General features: G+C 36.4%; 2 protein-coding genes across 2 annotated transcripts; both read right to left on the bottom strand.

Moving 5' to 3' along the window:
* LOC18781568 (probable protein phosphatase 2C 60) lies at positions 2,627-9,850 on the bottom strand. Its single transcript, XM_007217187.2, has 11 exons — positions 9,732-9,850; positions 8,836-8,958; positions 8,428-8,491; positions 7,145-7,253; positions 6,488-6,656; positions 5,788-5,913; positions 5,139-5,262; positions 4,959-5,035; positions 4,579-4,631; positions 3,384-3,438; positions 2,627-3,306 (listed from the first exon to the last, which is right to left on the bottom strand). The coding sequence occupies exons 2-11, from the start codon at positions 8,950-8,952 to the stop codon at positions 3,106-3,108; spliced, it is 1,095 nt and encodes a 364-aa protein (XP_007217249.1). The 5' UTR covers positions 8,953-8,958; positions 9,732-9,850; the 3' UTR covers positions 2,627-3,105.
* LOC109947960 (U-box domain-containing protein 52-like) lies at positions 11,503-15,720 on the bottom strand. The gene is made up of 9 exons (XM_020559843.1): positions 15,447-15,720; positions 14,713-14,834; positions 14,388-14,590; positions 14,215-14,275; positions 13,550-13,847; positions 13,312-13,413; positions 12,688-13,113; positions 11,711-12,469; positions 11,503-11,574 (listed from the first exon to the last, which is right to left on the bottom strand). The coding sequence occupies exons 1-9, from the start codon at positions 15,690-15,692 to the stop codon at positions 11,503-11,505; spliced, it is 2,289 nt and encodes a 762-aa protein (XP_020415432.1). The 5' UTR covers positions 15,693-15,720.

Genomic DNA, 19,311 nt, shown 5'->3' on the forward strand with positions numbered 1-19,311 from the left:
TCTCATGGTATGGGACATTTTACAATTTTCTGTACAATATCCGGGACTTCAAGCGTTACATAATTGTCCATATTTTGAGGAACTTCTGGCATCTCATTTAATTTCTCATCCATGAGTTTAAAGGAACTGCAGGTTCCCTTTTGTATATAGTGACGGTTTACCCAAAATGGTTCATATTTATGCATACGTCACTATTCATGTGAATAGTACTATTCATCACATATCTATTCATGTGTACAGTACATCTGCCAGTACAGTTATCATCAATGTGTACGGCACCATGAAACTGCAGGTTCCCTTTTGTATATAGTGACGGTTTACCCAAAATAGTTCATATTTATGCATACGTCACTATTCATGTGAATAGTACTGTTCATCAAGTCATGAATACATATCTATTCATGTGTACAGTACATCTGCCAGTACAGTTATCATCCATGGCTCATATTTATGCATACGTCACTATTCATGTGAATAGTACTGTTCATCAAGTCATGAATACATATCTATTCATGTGTACAGTACATCTGCCAGTACAGTTATCATCCATGTGTACGGCACTATGAACCAATACGGTACTATTACATCATTAAGGAACCCCAGGTCCTTATTCACATGTCAGGGATCAAGGACCTTTAAGTCCAATCACATGTTTACAAGTATAGTACCGGAGAGACTGCCAGCTCTCATATCAATATCATCATCAAGGATCTTCAAGTCCTGATGTAATTGTATGATGAGGATCAAGGAATTGCTGGTCCTGATCTGCATACTGTAAAAACTCATCATACAGCACATTTAGTCCATAAAATAAATTGCTGGTAAATAAATTACTGGTATGGACGATAAAACCCGCACCACACTTTAAATAAAAGTAAAGGCGTGGACGATAAACCCGCACCACCCTTTTAAATAAATGTAAATGTGCGGTAATTTAAATTCATAAATTAAACGTGCGTGTATGGGCACTAATTCTGCTCCATACTTTTAAATGAACGTAAAGGGGTGGACGATAAACCCGCACCACCCTTTTAAATAAATGTAAATGTGCAGTAAATTAAATTCATAAATTAAATTGTTAGTATTAGTAACGGCCTCCCACTGATAATATGTTTAGTATTACCAAGGGTCCATTTTTGTTAATGGTTAGTAATAGAAAAGCAGATAAATATAGTATATTATATTACCATCAACTTTTCATATATATATATATATATATATTATACTGATATATTAGTGGAAAGCTAGATGCGTTGGCTTTTCTTCTTTACATCAACATAATGGTTAGTATTATAAATAATAGTGCAGCACAAAAATTATACCTGAGAGCTTCTCGTGCTGATAACGTGTTATAAAATAACCTGGGATATGTGTGATAATTCAGAGCTGCACGTAAAGTAGATGAGACACAGCATTTAACGAGGTTCGGCTATGCCTACGTCCTCGGAGAGCAGCAGCAGTAACTTTTCCACTATGTAAAATAATAGGGCTACAAGTTTAGTGTTTATAATATATGTGGCTCACTGAATTTTCTCTCTAGGAGAATTTCTCTCTGCTCTCTCTTTCCTCTTTCTTCCTTCTCTTCCTTTCTCCTTTTTTCTTCTCTTCTTCTTTCCGTTTCTCTTCTTATTTATAGGCTGAAATAATCACTATTCATCACTATTCATCACTGTTCACCCGTGACAGACAAACTCTATCAAAGCCGCCAAATGAACAGTAATGAACAGTAATGAAAACTCTATCAAGCCGCCAAATGAACAGTAATGAACAGTAATGAATAGTTAGTGGGCTCCACATGTTTATTCTTTTACAACAGGTAGACACTTGTGAAGAAATTAGGATGGTGCATGTGAGTAAGATTTGATGTACATACCACCTTAAGTGATAAAGCTTGTACGTGGGACCCTTACAAATCCAATTATGTATCAAACAAATAAGTATTATTCTTAATAATTATTATAAAAGTAACAACTATATATATACATACTGTGTGGCAAGATAACTACACATATACAATTATAACCAATTTAACATAATTTAACTTATAAACCTAAATAGATAGCAAAACATTTATATATATATATATATAAAATAAAATAAAGGGCTTCACACAAATATACAATACACGTACATACATATTTTCACATTTAACATACATATTGTTTTCAAAATTTTGAATAATACAGACACAATTTACATATTATACCTGTATTTTTAATATATTATTGAATAAAAATAATATATTTAAATATATTTAAATAAATTATATTAAAATATTATATAGTGGTTGAACTTTTTAGTTGTATCTTGCCAAAATTTTACCTTATAAAACACGTACATATTTTATTCATACTTTTCCCATTCCATATTTTACCATATAAAACACATATTATATGAATAGTTTAGAAGATTCAATACACGGATTATACACATTTGTACTGTAAAACACGTATCTAACATAAAACATTAGAGGATTCTACACTTACATTTATTATTGTAACGAGAAATGTGTAGATCTATTTTGGGACCCAATAATTAAATATACCAATTTTTTTTTTTGTTAATATTATAATATACCATTAAATTATCAAAGAGAAACTTCATTAAATAATCTTCGACAATACAATGAAGACATCAACATAGTTATGTATTGTATACTTCTGGGACAACTATTGTAGCTTACTAATATAGTTATGTATTGTTCGTTAGACATGCATCCAATTCAAAACTTTCAATGTATGTATTCAAGTACAGCCGCTGCATGGTGTTCATTCATAGAATTATTGTTCACACTTCACACAAACAATATGAAAAGAAAAAGAATAAAATCTTGATATATTTTTTTCTTGGTCAGGTTACCATCTGAAGCAAGTGTTCAGTCTTAAAAATTTGCTGGCAAAGCTCTTCAAAATCTGGAGGGAACCCAAAAGACAAACTCCCAGACACATGTACAGAACTCGTAAGCTATACGTGTACTTGACAAAACACCGTGAACACATACTGTCATGAGAATTCTTTCCTAATCCGAACGAATTTATGATTTTCTGAGATCACCAAAAGCCCTAACTTGCAGAAAATGCAGTCATTCGATAGTCATGGGAAGATCTATTTAGCTTTTGCTGAGCTTTTATCCTTCTCAGATGATGGATTCGACGAGAGAGGCTTGTCCTCGACAGAAGCAGCTGAAGTAACAGGTTTCTTAAGCTGAACCAAGATCATTGTCATGTTGTCACACCCCTCTCCACCAGATGATGGTGCCAAGCACCTTTCAAACACTCTCTCACAAATCACCGAGAGTTTACTTTCCTACATTATCATACAAATATTTTATGTTACTCAGACAGTATATATTTGGATATATAAGGGAAGTCTCCTCAACTTACATGTTTTAATTGTTCCCGAACGTAGTCCACAAGTTGTTGGCTTGACATGCAGTCCCTAGAGAGCGTGCATCAGTGTCAACAAAGTAGGAACATATTAATTTCACTTATATTTCAGAAATAGAAAATACAGCATTAGAAAAATCATACGACAGAGACACAAGTTCAACAATGTTGTCAGCCTTTTGACCTCCCAAACATGTGCTTTCTAAGAACCTAACAAGGAGTCAAAACTAAATGACATGAAGTAACAACTGGAAGAACAATACTTTGAGGAGCAGTTGAGATCTTGAAACCAATCAGGTAAAGAAGGTGGAGAAAAAGCAAGCACAGATAACAACTAAATTGTTGACAACACAGACAAACAAGAATATGAGAGCATTCGGGAATTGCCTTAGGTAAACAGTAAACCAAATGGCACTAAAAGAAAGTACTCACCTCACCTTACTACCACACATATTTTCTCTCGCGCAAGCATTGGATGGATAATAAACAATGTTATTAACTTTTTTTTTTCCCATGGGAACAAATATTCAAAACTAAGTTACAGGGAAATCTTGACAGAGAACCACGTATGAATTTACGAGTGCATTCTTCAATAATATTTAGTTTTGGGCTTACTATCACATGATACACTGGAGTAACAGGTTCAACGGAGACAAGTTCAAATCAGCAGACCTTCACATCAAAGATTCTTCCCTTAAAGGAAAACTTTTAAATCCAGATACAGAACACAGGAGATTCAACTTTGATTACTTTCCTCCGACATTTTGGAAAATAAGAAGCTAACAAGGTTACTTGTACATTTATAACCATAACTATATTGTCGGAGAGCTTGCAAATCTTGTATATATACTAGTTAAAGCCAAGTGTCATCAGACCGTCAACTATATATAACTTCATTCTTACATTAACCAGTAATTGTTAAATTCCATGCATTTACAGGCTTCTAAAGAGATGGTAATTGGTTCTTCCACAGGATGTATTTCTAGCTAACTGTTTAAGTAACAGCCATCTTAACTTGTGAGAAGAACCAACCACATAAAGCCCTTCCTTCCACCCTTCCAATTTTTCTAGTCTTACCCCTACAGCCTTTGGCGTTGGAGAACATATCAGATGGAGATAAAATATACACAGTAATTGACAGAAACCTATTTTTTCGGATAGGAAAGTAAATTAAAAAGGGAAACAAACTTACCATATCCCATCACAAGCTATGACGAGAAACTCATCATCATCACAAATCTCAACCTACATCAAGGGAAATTTTAAAACTTTGAACAACATAAAATTAGTGCAACTGCAAACAAATCTGATAAATGGCATACCCCAATTGTTTATGCCAGCAAAAGTCTTATAAGGAAATAAAAAGTCAAAAACAGCACTTTCTTCCTTTAAAAGTTCAAAAGTCTGACTAGCATCTAAATAATATAACTTCAATCCCCAGAAAAGGCTTTTCATCTTAAAAAAAAAGACTTAGTTTTCTTTCTTGTAAGATTGGCTGTATTGCATTTATATATGGTTAAAAAATTTCAGCCCAATTTATATCATTTAATTCCAAAATGAAATGTCTCATACACTAGTTACGTCTGGATTGGCAGTTACGATCTGCCTTTCAACAGGCAAATGTTTGTTCTGCTTGAATTCTGCATCCCCTGCAAACAACATAATTTTAAACTACAGGCAATTCAAATATAAAAAGAAAAGGAGGTTATTTCTCGGTTTCTCCTTTCACATGGTAAGGAAATATTTTTGTACCAATAGCTCTGGCCAAGTTCAAACTTCCATTGACCCTTCCAACTTGGATGAATCCACCAGCCTTCAGAATTCTTTCTTTTTCATTCTCAATGTCAGGCTTATGATCTTTTGACAGATTATATGCCTGCATTTAAAATTTCAATAAGGCATCACAATAGCAGCTCATCAGACAAAAAACCTGTTAAAGATTAGCAGCTCAGCAAACAACACAATGGCAGAAAACCAATTGATATATTCCTAGAAACTGGCACAAAAGTTGGGGTCAGGGGCAGGTTGTCCATGCGAGATTCGCCGAAATCAAAATCTCAGAAGATGAACATAACCATTCTTTTTGGCTGATATGGATGTTAAGGAACAGTTCAATTGGTGAGTGTGGGGACTTTTAATGAGATAAGGCTAGATTTTCGGTCCTTTCTATGGGCTTTGGCCTCTTCTGCATTCCATGATTGCTCTGATTGTGTTTGGCAGGCTTTGGTTTCTGTCGTGTGTTTTAAGGATGCTGTACACCTTCTTTTTGGGATAACTGAGATAATTTTTTTTTAATTTTTTATGAAACTGAGATAATTTTTTAAGTGTGAACAAAGCTGCCCCAAAATGCAATCCTTACATAAAGTCCATAGGTAAAAATTGCATTAAAACAATATAATACCTGACCCTTCCTGGATATAACACAACGAGAATCACCAGCATTGGCAACAACAAGTTGATTGTTTCGGATGATAGCAACACAAGCTGTGCTTCCAGAATTCGGTCCATCAAAATCAGAGTGAGGCCCCTGGTTTCAAGCCCAAAAGCTTTTCTTCATGAAAATCCGATTACATAGTAAAATATATCAAACAGAAAGTAACTAATCAAATTCCCATAACATTCATTATAACATCAAAATAGATGCAGGACTGCTAGAAACCAAGTCTGATGCAAAACCTTAGATTCTTACTTTCTGAAACCAAAGCAATAGGAAATGTAAAGAGCCGTTCAATGTCTTCCACTTGCCCAATGGATCAGGAGGCAAGGGGAATCCGTTGATTGAATTTATACCGATCATTTAGGCTGGTTTAAGAAACAGGGTTGCAATGCTATGGTAAGCAAGGGAAATGAGTTATTTTATTTGGGTAAGGTGGCTGTGGAGGGGTTGAATCTGGGTAGGAAGTAAAAGCGAACTCATTCCTATGGGTCAAATATGTAAGTATTACATCACATGGAATATATACAAAGCAGGCAGAGAATATCTTCACTGTTTTCCTAGACTTCTTTTTGTGAGATGCATCTGGTGATATGGATAACAAAGCAAATGGAAAACATAGTGCCATTGTTAAATGCAGCTGAAGTAACGATGGTATAACAAGTACCTCTTCAGAAGACCATTGATCAGTATGGTCATTAAATGCACCACTTTTAGCTTCAACACTCTTGGGAGAAAAAATGAATCCTTCTATAAGACCAGAAACTTTGTCTATCTTATCTCCCAGTACGGCTAATTCTCTCCAGCCTCTTTGTCCACGCATCATCTCATCCATCCTGCATCATAATCACATCTATCTAAATTATCCCTTTGATACCCTTATTACAGATTTCTGCCACTAATTTTGTTCCATCATAAATTTTATAACTTTGAAAACCAATTCAAAATGAAAGTCCACTGAGATGTTATAATTGGATTTGACGATACAATTTCTGTAAAGTTTCATAACATACTGTCCATGCCCTATGAAATGATAATTAAAGAAAAGGCATGAGCATGTACGGCAGTGTGAAAATCTATTAAATGAATGGGCATTGATGCAAGTTTACTTATCTTAGGCGCATTAACACAATGCAGCAATGATAATGGCCGGCAGTGGTAGCAGAACAATGGCCTAGTTTCAAGTTCCCAAGCTGTTTACAACAAATGACTTACAGGAGAAAGACACCATTCTGCAGCCTTGTTCTTGGGAAAAATTGATAACACAGATGCATCCGCTGAAAATTGCTAAATTGAAGATTACTAACACAAGGGATTAAGTAACCTGAGAAAAGCTTTCTGTAGAGAAGTGCCTAAATCGCCAGCTAGATATGCTTCATCCTTGAGCACCTGTTGGTGGAGATACTTGGCGCAGAAATTTGCCACTGCTTTACCTGCAAATCAATGGACCAGTGATGACAAAACCTCCACAGATAGTACCAACCTATATAACTTAAACATTAAGCATGAAATGCTCTAACTAACCACCCCCTTCCTTTCTGCTGCGGGGCCAAAAGGTGGGAAGGAAAAGAAAAACCACTAAAACATTGCTGCACAATCCAAGACATATGTAAAATAAAAATTCCAGGACTTTGAAGACTAGGCCCTATATGTCAACCTCATGCGTTAATATGGAAATTTTCGCACACATTGTTCCCGTATTTGGCATTATTTTCTTTTTGGTCATATTTTGGGCTGCACACCATGTGTAAAATCCATAATATCTTCAATTGAAAACTCTGCCACTCCCCCACCCACCCCTAGTGCTGATAAATACAACTCATCATACCAACAATCTAGCAATATACTTTGTTGGGCACGTTAAAGTGGCCTTCATATTTGGTTACGCTATTTCCCTTTTCCCACCATAATATGGCCACAGAACTTATTTTTCCATTAAATTAATCTTCAGCTTCCAATCACACAATGCAATACCTACTGAATAACACAGGAAAGCCAACTGATTGGTAAAAAAATTTCACTAAATTAATTAAATAATGAGAGATTTTCAATTAAGATTGAGTAGACTTTGGAGGTTTTTCTGAAACACAAAATAAATGCCGATTGCAGGTCTGCAATCATGGTGAGTACAGCTAACTGTTTACCATGTGATAAAAGTTAAAACCAACCAAACTCCAAACCAGATCTGAGGGTGAGATCTTTGAAGTGAACAGAAGCAGAAGGTATAAAGGAAAGCTTAAAATAGAAATTGCAACCATCACAAGTTCTATAATAATTAGCATTGTCAACAGACCTTCTGCACCTATGTGCACAAGAAGTTTTGAAGTGACATAACTTTGTTTTATAAAAAAATAATAAGATGAAAACAATTCAATTAATAAACTCTTCAACGAAATTTTTTACATATTTTATTTTGCAAATATCCAAATTCAGCTCCATAAAACTCAAGATTATTCAGGCCTGGTTACACCATATACGAGTCCTCTCCAGAAATACTTGGGCAGTCCAACATGCATATGAAAACCAACTATAAATGGAAAAAGTTTCTTAAAATGATAAGAAAGATAGCATTAAGTAGAGTTAAATTATAGAGCTTGGAAACCTAACCTCCATGACCATCATAAACAGCAAAGAAAGATGTTGAACCGTCAAAATCTGGAATAGCTGCATGCTGCAATAAAAGTCAAAAGTCAAGTACCTTTAGTGTAAATAGGCAAGATAGTACATAATCTATGGCAAGATTAGTATACTAGAATACTTTTAGTGCACTTTCTGTATTACATATTCAATATGTGTCCATTCTCAGGAAAACCAATTTAACAAGATGATAATTACCTTCATCTAGGACTTCTGTAGTGACAAACCAAATGCCATGAAGTAATAATGCTAAGTATGACAATTGCATGTGAAATGCGAAGCTCACTAAGAAAATACAAAGACCAAACAACAAGAACTACTCAGCTGCACTCTCTGAGCGTCATCTAAGTGAATAAGAAGAACGATATAAAGACTTACAGCATCTTCCATGGTCGAACGCCACCCTTGCATGGAGGATGACCCGTATCGAAGTTTGTCATTCTCACCATCTTCTGAGACCTTATCAGTTTTGGGAGCACTGAGATATATTCCCATTTGCAGCTGCAACCATATCATCAAACAACACAGTCATTTTGAAATCCACATGCATGGGTGCACTTGTGTGCGCGCGCACACACACACACACACACACACATTTCTTTCTTAATTTTCATCATGCCAACATATTACATATCCCCTGCCCATTTGAGTCTAATCACACACTTGCGCACAAGGAATTGCAGCATTCAAAACTTTCTTAATTTGCCCGTAGAATTTCATATACATATAGTCTAGTTTTAGAAGAAATTCACCTACACCACATCACCAAGAACAATAAATGCACGGAAGACCACATTAATCAATGGATCCCTTGTTTGCTACTCAGAACTCATCAAAACTACCCAATCGATTCAATTTCCATAAAAGCCTACCACATTTATTCCACCAATTTCAAATCTACCATATCCAAACCACCATAACTAAACTACAATTTTCGACTCCAATCATGCAGTAGAATTCAAAACATGCCAATTCGAGCCCACTTGGTAGCCAAGAAAACAGAGGAAAAAATGCCCATAAAATCGAGATTTACTCAATCATAAACACTGGAATTTCTACAACTAGAAGCATACAATTTCCTGCGTTGTCTTGGAAACCAAACGGACCAAACAATAAAAATTACTCAAATAGTAAAATTATACAAATCAGATTCGAGGCTCACAAGCACAATGACGATGAGCTGAGTGAGAAAATGCTGGCAATAATTATTATTAATATTTCAGAAACAAGAAATTAAGAAAATTCAATGGCTCTAGGGATCGCAGCAAACTCACTAATTGGTTTGAGCGTGTCTGATGGAAGCGCGAGAGAGATCTGATTGAATTGAAGAAATGATTTTAATGAGACTGAGTGGATTTCGATATATATCTATATATGTGTATATATAGGCATTGGTTTTCTTTTTGAGTGAAACCAGCGGGCGGACACGCGCCATTCATCTGAGGCAACAATTGGTCATTTCAGTTGCAAGAAAAATTATTGTTTCCTTTTTTATTACCCACCATTTGAATTAAATTTTAAATTTTTTTTAAAAATAAATGAAACCAATCAATTACTCGCAATTATAACCCCTATATTTATTCATATTATTATGAGTAATGCTATTTGGACACACAACATTGACCACCTTAACTGACCATCTTATGTGGCAACTGATGTGTCATGCTATGTCAATTAATGAATGTTGTCATGAGGCCACTCACTAGAAATGCTAGGGTTTTTTAATTTGTTTTTTAATTGACATGACGATATTCATTAATTGACATGGCATGACACATTAGTTGTCACATAAGGTGGTCAATTAAGGTAGTCAATGTTGTGTGTCCAAATAGCATTACTCTTATTATATATGTCCCACTACATTAGTGTAATTATACTACAATATTGATATGTTGTGAATCTAAAATAAAATATTAATGAATATACACCTGTTATAATGTAAAAGTCGCATAAAGAAAAATTTCACTGGTCACAAGTTCTTATAAAAGATAAATTCATGTTACTAATTTTTTCAATGCACAAAATTAGAATGTTGGGCTTGTAATTGCAATGGAATTCATTTAATATTCACATAACGGTGAACGCATAAGTCTATAAAAATCATTATGAATTTATTTTTGTTGGTGTAGAAATTGCATGGCACAAGAAATTCGTACATATATTTAGGGGCTTGTTTGGTTTGCAGAATGGATGTTTGAAAAATGTGATTTACATTCTAGAGTGGAAAGTGTTTGGAAATACTACTAGCAAAATATGGTTACTATGAAAGAACATTTGTTCCCATTCCAATATTTTGTGCAATAAGACCCTAAACAATTTCAAACATTCATTCTCCAAACCAAACAAGCCCCTAAACATACGTGCAAGAAAGTCATTTTCCCTTTAGATTTGAACAAAAATGTAACACATTATAACGGCAATGCCAACACTGTGAGAGAAAGTAAAATTAAAGAAATACATGAGCCATTTTTCAAATTTGAGGATCAAAATAAAAATCGGACATAAGTTCCAAAGATTATTGCTCCTAAAAATCTTTTTTTTTTTTTTTTTTCAAATTTATTTCATGCCCAATTTAGGAATCCATTTTGAGCCCCAAAATTCTCAGGGCCAACCCCCTGATTGTTCCATTCTTGACACTTGATTCGATCGATATCCAGAACCCTAATCCTTGTTCCATTGATCTATCATTTTGTTCCTTGGCAATCCAAAATGAAGCCAGAACAGCATCTGCCTAGTTTAAATTTCTAATGAACTGCGCAGGTTTGTTCAACCATAATCATAATGCAATAGGAAAATTTAGCGTAATGCTTTATCGGCAAGGTCCTAGCTGACACTATCTAAGTTCAAAATAAAAGAATTAATTCAATCTCCAAATATTCCAATTGTACAATTGATTTCTCTTTCCTATTAGTCGCTCTCTTTTCCTGGAACTACGACTTTACAGTAACAAATTTAGTAACAACTTAAGTTGACAATAAGATGGTGTGCTCCAAGAAAGTTGACAATTGGAACGAGGAAAAGTTTTATCAGTTTGAGAATGGTGTCTTATTTCCAGGATGATGTGCTTGAACGGCTCCTTTGGCTATCATATCCAGATTGTGGTCCACTCATGACATCCTAAAGAAAATCAAATGTGAGTTTTAGGAAAACATGAAAACAAAGAAGCAAAACACGAACCAACAAAAGATGTGAAGATTTAGAGGTCAGTCTAGCATGAACATTTTGGGATGTTATGCAGTTCCTTGCAACTTACTTGTATTGAGGTATTCGAGCGTTGTCTCGGGGAGAATGCTCCACCAGCACCATTCATGACACAATTCAAGCTCTCGTCTGCAAGTGCTCTCAATCTGTTAAGTTCAGATAGCACAACCTTGGCAAGATCCGGTCTGTCTTTTCGCCTCATTTCAGCGCACTGTAAACACAGCTTGGCAAACTTCAAGGCTTCCTCAACAGGCCAATCAGGAACTGCAGGGTCAAGCATCTCAGCGAAAGTCCCCATCTCAATAGCCCGTTCGACATGATGCGTCAACCCCATTGGTGGCTTGGCTGTTATTAGTTGTAGAAGCATGACCCCAAGTGAGTAAATATCAGATTTTGTTCCAAGCATACCGGTTTGCTGATACTCTGGGTCGATGTAGCAAAATGTTCCGGCGGTTGATGTCATGTGATACTGAGTGACAGTGTCGGCTACTGATGGAGGCACAAGCCTAGCCAAACCTACATCACTGATCTTGCTCACATAGTTATGGTCTAGCAAGATGTTGCCGGGTTTTAGGTCACGGTGTACAAGGGGTTCTGGCTTGGCTTGATGAAGAAACAAAAGCCCTGTCGCAATTTCTGCAGCAATTCGGAACCTTAGCTGCCAAGGAATAACTGGGGTATTACCTCGCCGGAACAGACAATCGTCCAAGCTCCCATTAGCCATGTACTCATAGACCAAGCAACCATACTCTGGGCAAGCTCCAAGGAGGAGAACCATGTTTGGATGCCGTATGCAGCTCAATACTTCAACCTGCATTGCTAAAAACTATCAGATATATAATCCACAACAATACATGATCAATAAAATTAAATGCCAAGCAATATTAATAAAGTAATCCTAGGATTTATAATTGGTTTTGTTTTCAAACAATATGGTCCCCATTCTGGAAACAAATTGGATATGTTGTTTAGTGTGTTGTATATTTGAAGATGGTAGTTGAAAGTTTTATAATGTTCCATGTCACAAACCTCCTGGTTGAACTGCGACTTTCCTTGAGCTGCATCCGGACGTAGAACTTTTATTGCCACTGGCGTGTGGTCCAGTTCACCTCTGTAAACTGGTCCATAGCCTCCTTCCCCGATCTTGCGAGCTTGCGAGAAATCATTCGTTGCGGTCTCAATCTCCTCAATTGTGTATTTCCTGTACCTGGGATCGTATGCCCTCGATTGGAGTGCCTTCTTCTTCTCTTCGGATTCTTTAAAGGCTTTCATTTCTGCAGCCCTCCGTTTTTGTGCTTCCAATTCAGCAATCCTATGAGATACTTCGGCTGCCTCGATGGCTGCCTTACATTTGGCTTTCTCCCTCTCTACAAGCGCCAATGCAGCTTCCTCAGCATGTCTTGCCTCTTCTAACCTTTGTTCATCTTCCAATTTCCACCGGTTAAGTTCCCTTTCCTGTGATGATTTTGTCATTAGAATATGTGATTAAATAGTGTTCAAAACCCAGGTTTCTATTTATTAAATTGAATTTCTCTTTATGCTATGTGTATGGTTGCAGGACATGTAGGTTTGTCATTCACCTCTTGCTCTCAAGAAGATGACACCGAAACTTAAACAAATTCTACCCCTCAAATAAGGTTTCGCATCAGATACCTTGTGTTTTGCTGTCAGTGCTTCCTTGCAGGCCATACTGTACATCTCCATTGTTTGCTTGAGCTCTAGCTTGAGCCTCCTCATCTCAGCTTCCACATCATCCTATATTATTGCCAAAGCAAAGCAAGTATCAATACTATGAACTATATTAGCTTTTTTTTTTTTTTTTTTTTTTTTTTTTGTTGTTGAGAAAATAAGTTTATAGTTACAAGTTTCCCATGCTGGGAAATTATCTTACCATGTTCTGTGATGATGACGATGATTTTCCACTTTCGATCGAGCACGATGAGATTTCGTGTTGTGGAGACCCCATATCAAAAAGCCTGTTTCTTGAGTATGATGATGTGGAGCTTCTGCTCTCCATTTCTGACCCAATTGAATGCCGAGAGGGCATCGCTACTTCCGCACCAAAATCATAGAAAGAAGGAGAAATGTGATCGATGCTTGCCCTTCCACTACTCACAAATGATATATCAGTATCAGACGAGAGCTCGTACGATTTGTCCATTGAAGCTCTTCCTCTTGTGAATGGTGACCTGGATATCATTTTTATTGGGTTAGCCCCTCTTATGATTTTACTCACACATCCTCTTTTTTAGCATCATATAGAGTTGTTCACACAAACATATAGGCTTAGAAAACTTTTAGCATCTAGAGTTTGCCAAGGAGGGCGGGGAGTATCTACTTATCTTTTTAAAAGAGTTAACGCATCGATCCAATCACGAATAAATTCTCAACTATTTCTTTTTTGGTCACAACGTTCGTGTTTTATTAAAGGACAAACTGTCGATTTGACACTGATAAGGTGTCCATATGATTATCGATAACATATCGTTTCTCAAATATCTAAACCAGTTTCTCTCAATCTCTCCTAAATAATCAAATAGTAGAATTAGAGCTTACTTGATTTGAGTGTCAGCATCTGGCGGGCTACGAGCTGAATAGTACTGTGTCCTCTCCGATGCTGTATGAATCAAAGAAATTAAACTTGAATTAGTAATAATTAGTGAAAACAAAACCATGTTATAATGATCATGAGGTGGGAAATAATTACACATGCTAGAATTACAGAAGACATGTGTATATATATATACCTGATGGTTTGGTTTCAGAAACAGGGGTGGGTTGGTGTTGTATCTGATTACGTGGGGCAGATTTTTGTGGTGTTGTTGTGGTAGCACATCGCATGTACGAGACCTTTCCCCTGCCAATCACGTAAACAGAGCAAAAATCTGGTGCCCCCTTTGACACTGTGCTTGGAACGTCTGTGAGTTTGAATCTTTTGGTGCAAAAAATAAATTTAAAAAAAAAAAAGAAGAAGGAAAATTTGGGTAATTAGGATCGAATTTAGGTGCCAATTAAGATGATTATGATGAAATAATTAATTAATTAATTAATAACCTGAAAAGGCCACTTTTTGTTGGTGTACCAAGAACCAAAATCTCAACTGAGTTAGTGACAACGTAATTGATGATTGCTTTTGGAATATCAGTATCCTCGAGTACGACTTCATTGCATTTTATCTGTTTCAAAGATATCAGTCACAAGCAAAAAAAAAGTGTTAGACGGCCCCCTTAGGCAATAGCATATTGTATATATATTTTGTTACTTTTGATTGATGGATCCAGATCCTTTTGATTTCTTTTTCTGCTATGGTTTGCTTGACTTGCAATTAAATTACTTAGTTTGTGCAGTTGTATGAATTAAATTTTGTTAAATTTTTCTATATAACCATCAACAGTTTGTAACGACATAAATAATATTTCGCATTTATCAAGGGTATGTGTAAGACGCATTACATTTTGAAGAATGTGCATACTAAACATGAAAATTGTATTTCATACTCATTATATCAACCCGCATCTCAAATTCCAAGCGATTTGAAAAATAAAACAGTCAATGTGATACTTAAACGTTGATCAACAAACATTTTTCAGAGTTTCCATTCATCTTTCTTGAGCTTATTAATCTTAAAATAAATAAATAAAACTTTTGTGGCATTTCCCTTCCAAATATTTAGCATACGTAGTTTGGATTCCTCCTTTCCATTCTAGGTTAATAAACATGTCTCGACGAAGAAATTATGTAATTGTAAAGTATAAAATTATACATAAAAGAAAATAATTAGATCTCACATTCTTTTTGGAGCAAAAGGAACGGTACGAAAGAAACAGGCTTTGGGCTTGAGCACCACCACCTTGGCTGTCGGCTCCTTCAGAAGAGGATGTGTGCTTAACATGCAGCAACGTGAGAGGTTGGCCTCTTGTGAGAAGATGATCAACAGCCCATTTGATGGCATTTTCACTTCCTTTGTCCTTGTCTATGGCCACTGCCACGGACTCTTCTCTCTTCTCTCCATGCCCTCTGTTAATCCTTGCCATTAATTCTTAATTAACTCTCTTAATCTCCTATAAAATATAATTAATTCAAAACTCTCCAAGTGGGCAGATTACAGATCCTGCTTACAAGAAGATGATCATATGTTTTATGATCTCCAAGTTTTGTTTCTCTCTCTCTCTCTCTCTCTCTCTATCTCTGTGATTATTCTAGAGGCCTGCCTGGGAAACCCCTCTTTGTCTTGTCCAGAGAGAGTTGGTTTGTTTTGTCGAACAGAAGAGAAGAGAAGAAAAAATTACTTACCAAATTTCCCTAACCATGTTATCTTTTGTCTCTATTTTGAGTTAGTTCTTTTTTACGTTTAATAACAACTCTCTCTTATGTTTCTCAAATACGCATCATCGTCTGTCAGCAATACCCGCTTTCTTTGATGTGTTTGCATTGCGTGGTTATGGAGTTCTTGACAGCAAAGCTAAACAAATTTTTGCTCCCCCAAAATTTTTAATTAAAAAAAAAAAAAATATATATATATATATATATACACGTGTTGTTTACACCATAATCAACCGAGCATATCCAACATCAAAACGACTAGTACCAAGGCAGGCACGCCTTCTTCCCTGCAGAAGGAAAACACTCTTCTGAAGTGGCAGACACTTGCCGAAGCTCCTGACTACCGAACCTAATCCCCGAGGACACGTATCACCACTATAGCAACTTGCATAAAGTCCCACATCGAAAACTCCCATTTTCACTTCCCTATAAATAGGGAATAATACCCGAGTAAAAATGGTAATTATTTTTTCACATTTACTGTTACTCTGCCAAAATTACTATATATAGCTAACTTAAGCATCAGGAGCCTTCGGCAGGCACCACACCGGTGCCTAAAGCTTGACTACTGCTTCTTTCTCCTTGCCTTCTGTAGGTTCTTCCAATTCCAAAGGTCCTCGCTTTCTTCTCTGCTGAAGACTCCACACTCCTCTCTAAGAGCATGTCCACCCCTACACCAAAACCAGGCAAAAGGCCCCCCATATGAGCCTAGAAAGCCTCCAGTGCGCGAGGAGAAGCTCGGGCAAGCGATGGGTCCCACCAATCCGGGCTAGCCCACGGAAAAAATCTGCCTGGGCTCAAGCTCGAAGGCGCTGACGTCACACTGATGTCAACAACCGTAATTTCAAATTTTTTTTTACCGTTGGCATGTGAATTTCACGTGCCAACAGTAAAAAAATTTGACTTCGCTCACCGACGTCAGCACTGACAGGGCCCAAAGGAAAAATGCCACGTGGCGCTCCCTAGGCGTTGCGATGGTTTCTTTTCCAAAAATTCGACGCCCCTTGTTGTTTTGGCAAAAAAAAAAAATCCAAAAAATTCGAAATTTTTTAAATAAAAAAAATACCAAAAAATACTGTAATTTTTCCCTATAAATACCTATCAATTGTATTCACTTTTCACACCAAATCTTCATACAAACTCTTCTCCTTCCAATTTTTTTTCCATTCCACTCACATTTTTCTACTAGTTTCCATTTGTATCAAAAAAATAAATGGCCTCTTCTGTCGAAGCCAGAGGTGCTTGGACTACTGTGGAAGATATTGTGTTGTGTGAGTCTTGGGTGAAAGTTAGTCATTGCCCTATAGCAGGCAATGAGATGAAGTTTGCTCATATGTGAAAAAAATTCATGAAGAATTTGCTGAAAGATCTGGTTCAGCTCGAACAGAAATGGCGTTACAGTCCAGATGGAAAATCTTGAATAAATAGTAAGGGAAATGGAGGGATGACTTAGCAAGAGCAAGGGACAACATTCGAAGCGGTCAAAATCTTACAGATAAGGTAAAATATTTATAATTCTCGTTTTATTCAATTTAATGTAACTATTTTTTTCTAGCATTTTATTTTTCTTGCATTTCTAATTTATTTATATTTTGTTGCATTTGTAAATTGTTTATATTTTCTTCCATATTTATTTATTTTTCTTGCATAATCATTTTATTTCTTGCATTTCTTGTTTATATTTTGTTGCATAATCAAATTTTTTTCTTGCATTTCCAAATTATTTTTAGTTTCTTCCATATTCATTTTTTTTTTGTTGCATTTGCATTTTTTTTTTTTGATAGATCGTACAAGCACAAATGTGGTTCGGTGCCACGGGGCAAGGCAAAAAAAGTTTCCAGAGTCACTAATGTTGGGAAATTGTGAAGAATTGTTTGAGATTCAAAATCATTTGCACTACTTCACCGGTTATGATGAATGAGATGCAGCTCCACGATTCGTCGGCAACCGATTCGCCATTGGACTCTCCAATAGATCAATACTCATCACTCCCACGTGCACCGAGACCTATTGGGAGAAAGGCGGCAAAGGCGAAGAAAGGGAGCACTTCGAACAATGAATGTGCACAATTTTTGGAGCAAGTTGCTAAGAATAGTGCACTGAGACTTGAGAGAGACTTGAAAAGAGAAGAAGCGGACGAGGCAAGACATGAAGTATTTGCAATTGAAAGAAAGCAAGCACAAGAACAAGACATGGAGGATAGAGAGATGAAAATCATGGCCATGGATACTACCCATATGTCTCCTGAAACAAAGTCCTATTGGAAGATAAAACGAAGGGATGTGATGAGAAGAAAACTTTTCCATGACGACGGACCAAGCAATACGGATTGGTTAAATGATCAAAACCATTAGGTTGGATTGAAAGATTTGCCATATGTATTAAGAATTGTTGTAGTGTTTCCCTTTTATTCAATAAAGAAAGCATTAAATAATATGACTATTTATTAAAAATATTTGCACATGAAAACAAAGATGAATTAAAAACAAACCTTATTTTATTGCAAACAATACACAAAACAAAGCATTATTAAAAGCATAATTAAAAACAAAGCATAATTCCAAACACACCACACACAAAATAAAACATAATTAAAAACAAAACATAATTCCAACCACACCACACACAAAATAAAGCAAACTTGAAAACAAAGCATTAATCTTGACTTCATCCATTGTGATTGCCTTTCATCTCCCACAAGTGCTCGATCAAGTCAACTTTACGCCTCTCGTGAACATACGAAGATTGCATTTCCTGGTAACGATCAAGCATGGGGTTGTTGAATCGACCATCCCGAACTAACGGTTCGTGCTCTAATGGATGTCCATTTGGTCCAATCGCCTTTCATAAATCCTTGTCAAGGCCGTGTTCATTGGATCCGGTTCGAACACCTCTGGAGCATCATAATCATACTCATCCTCCACAATTATGTTGTGGAGGATGATACAAGTCATCATAATGGTCTGCAGCACCTCCTCATCACACATCCGAGCCACACCCCCTAATAATACCTCAACGAGCTTGCAAGATACCGAAACACCTTTCCACGTCTTTCCTGTAACCTTCTTGAAAGGCAGCAAAGCTTTTTTCCTCCTCGGATTGGGGATTCAGAATTGTTTTCACGAATATGGTCCACCTAGGATAAATTCTGTCGGCAAGGTAATACGCACCAGAGTATACGGTATTGTTGATTTGGTACGTGACTTGGGGGGAATGACCTCGCAATACATCGTTGAACATTGGGGATTGACCAAGCACATTGAGGTCATTATGAGATCCGGCAACTCCGAAGAAAGCATACCAAACCCAACAGTCGAATGAAGCTACGGC

This window comes from Prunus persica, chromosome G3 (genome assembly GCF_000346465.2).
Source record: "Prunus persica cultivar Lovell chromosome G3, Prunus_persica_NCBIv2, whole genome shotgun sequence".
NCBI lineage: Eukaryota > Viridiplantae > Streptophyta > Magnoliopsida > Rosales > Rosaceae > Prunus > Prunus persica.